This window comes from Bombyx mandarina, chromosome 04 (assembly GCF_030267445.1).
Source record: "Bombyx mandarina strain Sakado chromosome 04, ASM3026744v2".
Taxonomy (NCBI): Eukaryota; Metazoa; Arthropoda; class Insecta; order Lepidoptera; family Bombycidae; genus Bombyx; species Bombyx mandarina.
In genome coordinates, this window is record NC_143211.1 from 8596812 (window position 1) to 8605887 (window position 9076).

General features: G+C 37.6%; 1 protein-coding gene across 1 annotated transcript; it reads left to right on the top strand.

Annotated features, from left to right (window-relative positions):
* Nucleotides 1-6618: 6618 nt before the first annotated feature.
* On the top strand, nucleotides 6619-8759 carry LOC114252905 (protein snail). Its single transcript, XM_028187591.2, has 2 exons — nucleotides 6619-7006; nucleotides 7302-8759. The coding sequence occupies exons 1-2, from the start codon at nucleotides 6841-6843 to the stop codon at nucleotides 8261-8263; spliced, it is 1128 nt and encodes a 375-aa protein (XP_028043392.2). The 5' UTR covers nucleotides 6619-6840; the 3' UTR covers nucleotides 8264-8759.
* The last annotated feature ends 317 nt before the right edge of the window (nucleotides 8760-9076 follow it).

Genomic DNA, 9076 nt, shown 5'->3' on the forward strand with positions numbered 1-9076 from the left:
ATGAGACTATGATGTCTCGAAATAAAGGTTTTTTTTTTGTTATGTAGTAACTTTTCAAATTATTAATTATACAATTTATTGTTTAAATAGTAGTACTACAACGATTTTATTTTTCGAGAATGCACATGTACCTAGATTAATATTTGTTTTCCCCCAATACATTGTTAGAATATATTTAGCTTCATATCATTTCAGGTTGAGTATTTTTCTCTATTATCAATTAGATTATGAACTTTGATGATAGCTGCTTGAAAGATAGACATAAATGTTAACATATATTAAACGGCTTAGCCTATCAAAATAATGAACCACGTCTGCACTACTAACAAAACTTATGATCGAGAGAATTTCGTTTGTTAAGTAGTGGTAGCATAATCTAAAAAAAAAAATACCACAGAAAACTATTATTACTTATCAAGTCACCAAATAAAGCATACTAACAAAAGCTATGGTCGAGAGAATTTCGTTTGTTAAGTAGTGGTAGCATAATCTAAAAAAAAATACCACATAAAACTATTATTACTTATCAAGTCACCAAATTAAGCATACTAACAAAAGTTATGGTCGAGAGAATTTCGTTTGTTAAGTAGTGGTAGCATAATCTAAAAAAAAATACCACAGAAAACTATTATTACTTATCAAGTCACCAAATAAAGCATACTAACAAAAGCTATGGTCGAGAGAATTTCGTTTGTTAAGTAGTGGTAGCATAATCTAAAAAAAAAATACCACAGAAAACTATTATTACTTATCAAGTCACCAAATAAAGCATACTAACAAAACTTATGGTCGAGAGAATTTCGTTTGTTAAGTAGTGGTAGCATAATCTAAAAAAAAAATACCACAGAAAACTATTATTACTTATCAAGTCACCAAATAAAGCATACTAACAAAACTTATGGTCGAGAGAATTTCGTTTGTTAAGTAGTGGTAGCATAATCTAAAAAAAAATACCACAGAAAACTATTATTACTTATCAAGTCACCAAATTAAGCATACTAACAAAAGTTATGGTCGAGAGAATTTCGTTTATTAAGTAGTGGTAGCATAATCTAAAAAAAAAATACCACAGAAAACTATTATTACTTATCAAGTCACCAAATTAAGCATACTAACAAAAGTTATGGTCGAGAGAATTTCGTTTGCTATGTAGTGGTAGCATAATCAATCCAAAATCAAACCCGCAAAATTATAATTTGCGTAATTACTGGTGGTAGGACCTCTTATGAGTCCACGCGGGGAGGTACCACCACCCTGCCTATTTCTAGGTAGGGCAGCCGTTGTAACTATACTTGAGACCTTAGAACTTATATCTCATGAAGGGTGGTGCATTTACGTTGTAGATGACTATGGGCTCCAGTAACCACTTAACACCAGGTGGGGTGTGAGCTCGTCCACCCATCTAAGCAATAAAAAAAATAACACAGAAAATTATTATTACTTATCAACTCACCAAATAAAGCATGTACATGTTTGTTACTAAGCGGTAATGATTTTCAGAATGCCCCGTTTCGGTGCAAGAAATTACATGGCAATTGTGCGACATTGAGAACGCGGGCTGCGTATGCGCACCACCTGCCCGCGGCGCCCCTGTCCATCGGTATTTCCGCCATAGCGCACGGCCGCGGCACGGCGGCGCGGCGGGGCTCGTGCCCGACCGTTACGCACGCGCCCCTGCCCCCGCGACTACGCACCTGGCCGCACGCAGCCGCGCTCCACCCCTCGCACATAACACTTGTAACATTATAAATCTATGACGATCCTCCGTGTGATCTCGTTTGCACTTTAAGTTATCGTCGCCGTCAAACCATCGTGTAATAAAAGTGAAACCCGCAAAATTCTAATTTGCGTAATTACTGGTGGTAGGACCTCTTGTGAGTCTGCACTGGTGGTTACCGTCGCCCTGCCTATTTCTGCCGTGAAGCAGTAATGCGTTTCGGTTTGAAGGGTGAGGCAGCCGTTGTAACTATACTGAGATCTTAGAGCTTATATCTCAAGGTGGGTGGCGCATTTACGTTGTAGATGTCCATGGGCTCCAGTAACCACTTAACACCAGGTGGGCTGTGAGCTCGTGCACCCATCTAAGCAATAAAAATAAATATAAAAAAACCAAAATCTGCTATGTGCAAAAACTCTTTTTTTTTGAATTGTAAAGAGTAAAAATATTTTCGTATAAAATTTTATATGAAAGTGATTTTTTAAGAACTATAATCAAATGAAAGCTATAGATAAATATTAAAGCTATAGACATATAACAGTTTTTGTTTTATACGGTAGATAGGGCTGTGAACTATACGAAAAGGTCAAAAAGTAAAAATCTCAAAAAGTGCACATAGCAGATTTTGGTTTGACAACGACGCACGTTATGCAATGCAAACCAACCGTTTCACGAATGAGAGCGCTTCGTTTGCTTATTAACCAAACTACCTATTAACTATAACTACCTAGCTATATTAAATTACTAGCTTTTGCCCGCGACTTCGTCCGCGTGGATTAGTTCACAAATAATGTGTTATTTTAGAACAAATTTGGTTAGCATAAAAAATGTTATAGTGAGCCAACCTAGACAATAGCCTAGCCAATATAGACATATGCTGTCGCGAACTTTTTTTAAGATCTTTTAAAGGGGAATAATTCTATCATACATTATTTTAACGAAACTTTAAACATTTCTGCAGCGCACGCAGCGGAAGCTCTTAAAATGGAAAAAAACCGTTTTTGAAACATTATTTATTGTTGCTCCACTTGTAGCGGTAGCTCTAGCGTGATGTTATATATTCTATAAACTTCCTCAATAAATGGGCTATCTAACACTGAAATAATTTTTCGAATCGGACCAGTAGTTCCTGAGATTAGCGCGTTCAAACAAACAAACTCTTCAGCTTTATATTATTAGTATAGATTTGAATATCATTAAGAGAAATCAATAGATCTGATAATTATCACAATAACTATGTCTCTGTATATCAAAACTATTTTTTCTTAGCTCGTTATTACTTATAACAAGCGCCTAGCCTATTATAAGTAGGTATATGTATAATTACATATACTTTTTGATATATTGAAATAAATTCAATAAAGATATAGAAGAATACATATATGCCAAATTTAGAGCCGCCTCCTTATTTTCCACTTAAGTTCAATTAGTAAAGTGAAAACTTTGAACTGGCATGTACAACCAATTAAACTGGAACTTGAGTCAATACGTAAATGTCCATAATAACCCATATATTACATTAACTATGGACAGATATATAAAGTGAAAAACTTTTCGTTTAATTAAATAATTATATTCAATCATTTCTATTTATTTACACAACGAGGTAGCACATTTAATCATAAATTACGAGGAAAGACCATCCATTGAGATAATAATTTAATGATTTGTTTAAATTTGTTTGCCATCAATCAATTTATGTTGATTTGTTTACGTTTCCCAGGCATGAGTTTTGATAACGCATTCATTCACAAGGCCAAAGTGTTGATAAGGGCAACGATTGACCATCTATTTATTATAATAATGATTTAGTTCGTCCACTTACGGCGATGAGTCTTTAATGACACAATATCATAAGTAATGCGTGCTTACTATGCATTTCCATTTTGTTATTGTTGTCCATCGATCGCGTTGATTAGTCACAGTTGAGCTAAATACAATCGTACTGTTTTTGTTAAGCATACATCGATCCTTTGGCGTTGAAGATGCTGAGTCACAAGGTTAATTTCCCCGGACGTGCTGCTCGTCATTGTTACTAACAATAAGATCACTCTGACACCTTGACCTTATTTTATGTCAAAGGGTAGAGATTTTATATAAGCGCTAGGACATATCTTTCAAACGTTAGAGTTAGAGTTTGGAGACTCCTCGCCAGTAGGTAGTATTGTTGACGTTCAAAAGCTTAGGATACAACTTACAATCATGTACATCGTATGATTATCGGCCTTCCAAGGTGAAAAGGCTTACCAGAACTAAACTACTATTATTTTAATGTAGAATTATGTAGGGATTGCTACATAGAAGCTCTTCTTTTTATAGGTCAAATTACCAATTGCAGTGGTATAACGTCGTATTCTCTAAACGCAAGACTCCTTGGCGACACAAATAACTTACTCAACAAATACGAATTAGGAAATTTTATAAATAATGCGGAAAACTACACATTTTGCCCTTTCAACGTGAAAGTCAATGTGGTCATCAATCAGAAAAAAAGGCATTTGTCCCTAGATCCAACAGAGATTAAAGCCTAAAAGCATGACTACACCAAGCATATTACTTATTAGTGCTCGACCGCTTCTTAAGTTGCATGGGCTATTTTGCCTCAAAGCGATATCGGTGTGATAATGGGAATGTCTATTAGCTTGCAACAGCACATCATGTATTAGCAAGCCAACTCGTTTCCGTGAGAAAACCAAAATTACCCACCGAACAGCCTGACCTGTGGGAATTAACACTGGTTTCCATAAAAAATACAACAAAGGCATATTGGACGTTATATTTCCGCGTCGGGAAGGGTTGTAAACGTATCTTGTTTGGTTACGTACGCAGAAGGAGCTCTTTTGTTAATATTCGCAGCTCTCTAAACTGGTTCTTAACCTTTCCGGTAACAAAATAGTACTTGATTGTTATTATTATAATGCTCTTCGTACATCTAGACGAGAACTTCAATGCTATGCTTGGAATTAATTTAATTGAATAACTAGACACTTATATCTGTTAAATCTATTAAAGTTTTTCTTAAAAATAAGAGGATTATGTGACTCGTATATTTCTGTTGATGTTATTAATGAATGACCGACTAAGATTATTCTCGATCAGATCCCTTGATAAATTAAGAAACTGATACACACGCATGCGTTAACGGCGATATCGAGAGAAGCGAACGAGATAAGTAACATGAACTATCCATGTATAACTTAAAACGACACGTAGCGCGTGAAGAGACGCGTGAGATATTTCATTAGTAAGTGCTGACCTAGCATACACTTGCACGATAGTACGCTATATGCTGACTATCAGCTTAAATACGAGTGGAATTTTATGTAATACGTGTGGTTTTAATTGCAATACTCTACAGTGTCTGATGAGGTTAATTATCTTGGAACTTAAACCGAATTATTACTTAATTAAAGCTAATTTTACAGTTTAATCTACCGTTTTTTTACTGTCATTACATTATTTATTAAATTACTGGTGGCAGGACCTCTTGTGAGTCCACGCGGATAGGTACCATCACCCTGCCTATTTCTGCCGTGAAGCAGTAATGCGTTTCGGTTTGAAGGGTGGGGCAGCCGTTGTAACTATACTGAGACCTTAGAACTTATATCTCAAGGTGGGTGGCGCATTTACGTTGTAGATGTCCATGGGCTCCAGTAATCACTTAACACCAGGTGGGCTGTGAGCTCGTCCACCCATCTAAGCAATAAAAAATAATATTTATTATTATTAATTCCGACATCATATTTTCGTATAATAACAAAAAAAAAACGTCAGATTAAATCGTGAAGGTAGTTTTAATTATATCTACGACTCGCGAAAACCGAAGAGAATGATCACTTCGATGTAATCTTCAACTTTATAAGGATTCGGACCAGGAATTGAGCCGCCATATAACAAGATAAGAGGTATTATTTGCTTACAGCGATATGCTTATGTAACGTAACGTTGTGTATAAGCAAAAACGTAAAAGGAAGACGAACAGCTACAGGAAGGAGGACAAGGTCAAACGATCCGATATATTTGCCCTGTCTTAAAGGAATAATAATAAGTTATATCCGTGTGTCATCGGTTTCATGTAACAACACCTTTTACGATAACTGGGTCGGTACCTAAACTCGACGTGTTCAGCTTTTGAATATTATTTTAAATACGAGTACAATTATTTCAAAGCACACAAATGACCTATACCCATTTTCGTTTTAATCGTAAATTATAATGGGCCGAATTATTACAACGAGAATTATTAAATCGATTTTCTTTCATAGAACACATAGCCCATGTGCTTGCTATTCAGTTTATAAAATGCAATCAAAAATTATTAGCTATGATGCTATCCACTATATCGTGTTACATTGTTCCTGTTTTTTTATTTTATTCATTTTGTTACGATTTTCACACAGTGAAATATTCCATTTCTAATGGGACATGAGGTGATGAGATGATAGACCGTTGAATTTACTATCACATAGGTAAATGTCCGACCCCGTTCCGATTAACAATTTAAAAATTAAAATTTAACCAGAATCAGTCCGAGCAGCTGCAGATTGTCATCAAACTGAACTACAATGAACGAAAGCGAACAAAGAGACGAGAACCAATACGATTTAAAAAGCTGTGATGGCTCAGTTCAAAGGTGCTTAACCCCTGGAGCATTACAAAAAATCTATACGCTTTCTGCAAAGAGACGTTTTGGACCGGTGCCGTGGTGCAGTTGTGAAGCTGAACATATCGCACTGAAGCAGCGGTTCCGGCGGGTGCGGAGGCGCAGGTGCTGCTGCCGCCCCGCGCCTCTGTCGCTCCGCCATTGGCCACCGCCCCGCGCCCTCCACCGATTGGGTACGGCGCACGTGCGAGGCTTACCCGCGCCGCCACCTGGTCGCGCCGTTAACGGGGAGCGCTTATAAGCAACCAGCCTTCCCTTGCCGCACCATTCGAGCTCCGGACGTTGTTGAGTGCACGTGTGCGTTAGTCGCGTTCCGAACACGAATACGTCTTTAATAATTCGGTGCAACTTTGCGATGTTTGGACTTTTCCGTATTCGAAATCTGTGACCCTGTGTTTCGAAATTTAAGTTAATCTCCGAAGACTATTTAGGAATATAGTGTTTGTGTATTTAGTGAAAAATGCTTGTAGAGGACTCTCAAAATCGTTCAGTGCTGGCGAAGAACTATGCGCACTGTCCGCTGAAGAAGCGACCGGTGTTGGTGCGGGAGGAGCGGCCTGCGACGCCGCCCACTACGCCGCCTCATCCCGCCCACCTTGCCACGAGACTTTATTATGATTATCATTGTAAGTTTACTCTAAAAATAAAATTTAATTTTCAGTAATTAATCAGTGAAATCATCAAAACACATTTTAGTCTCGCTTTAAATAATCAATCTTACTTAACTCTTAATCAAAATTAGTTTCAATCATCATTAAATTTTATTGATTTTGTAAATTAACTTTTGAAAATTAACTATTCAACTGGTCACTTTAGTTTAAAATTGAAATGAATAGTGCACGTTAAATAAGAAAAGCACATTAATCAAATCTGCCATCGTATGTTCCAATCGTTACTTATTACGAAATCATTTGTTCACAGGTGACATGGAAAATGAAGAACCTGAGAATCTTAGCACTAAGCCCGAAGACCTGTCCAAGACAGGAAACTATCCGAGCAAAGCTTCGTCGCCAGTTTCAGCGATGACGGTTAAGGTTGAACCAAGAGAATGGTCTCACCAGCTGCCCGACTATATGTCAGCTTGCCGAACTCGCCTCGAGCCGGCACCAACAGAACTTGCACGACCTACGCCGCAGTACCCTTACATGCCGACATTGTATTCGCCCTACGCATTTGAAGAATTATACCCAGCAGCACCTGCTCTGTCCCCTCCGATACACCCGCAATTGTATACGCGTTACTCACCCGCATCACCGCCGTCCTCGTGTTCACCTCCACCTTGCCCCGAAGATCTAAGATCACCCGGTTCCGTTTCTTCTGACTCGGGAGTTTCCGTTTCGGGAACACGTCGTCCTCGGTATCAATGTTCAGACTGCGCAAAGTCTTATTCGACGTATTCCGGTCTCTCGAAACATCAGAAATTTCATTGTGCTGCTGCGGAAGGTAGTCTAGCAAGGAAGTCTTTCAGCTGCAAATATTGTGCAAAGGTTTACACTTCTCTTGGTGCACTCAAAATGCACATCCGCACGCATACGCTACCCTGTAAATGCCATTTATGCGGTAAAGCCTTTTCAAGACCCTGGCTTCTTCAGGGTCACATCAGAACGCACACCGGTGAGAAACCATTCTCTTGCCACCACTGCAGGCGTGCATTTGCCGATAGATCGAATCTTCGCGCTCACCTTCAAACCCATTCGGATGTGAAAAAATATTCGTGCTCTGGTTGTGGTAAAACCTTTTCACGTATGTCCCTTCTGAGTAAACATCTCGAAGGCGGATGTGGAGTACCAGGCAGCACGCCTTACGAGTATCGTCCTGAAACAATGCAAGTTGCGCATGCGCACCCAAACCTCCCACCGCCCGCTACCGTGCACGCCTATTAATAAGACTGAATGGATCTCCGATCTCAAATATTGTAAAACATTAATTACACAAGTAATCGGCTCACCATAATGAATAAGCACGAAATGTTCATATTTTTAAGGATATGTATGTGTGTCTAAATTACTTTGTAAAATTTTAAAGTGTGTTAGAATTACTGTGTAAATTTCGATTGTAATTATCGGTAAGTTAAGTTATTCTTAAGTAGTAAGTCACGCAAATCGTGACCTAACCCTAGTCATATGGCATTTGCCGAGTGTCATACACTTGTTCAAAATAAAATTTATAAATGAAATTGTAATCCTAAGCCATGTACAAAGTGCCTTAAAATATAAATAATTAATATATTCTTTGAAGAAATTATAACAGTACATATATCCTGAGACGCTATTCTTTTTAATAAATACTTATAATAGTATTTAAGAGGCTATTATAGAGCCGATTTGTAAATCGTGTTCCTTTCTGTTACCTCCAAATAAATATTACTGAGTTTGAAAATTATTCTTTTATTAAAATCTATACAAATCACCTCTCAACATTAAGAACAGTATTTGCCTGATCAAAAAGATTGAACTAGGTTTCAAGCTCTTACATGATCGCGGCATTATTTGACAACATTTTCAAAGTATCACGCATTCAATTTTCTCGACCGCTGGTAAGATCGACAGCATTCACGATGATTTGTAAAATCCATGAAGTCATTTAAAACTAGGAAGCCCGTGAAATCGCCTATCCATCCAAGCCAATAAGCCTAATAACAATTAAGAGTATGATATTAAGAAATTATACCTAATTCTTCTTTAAATTGTCACGCA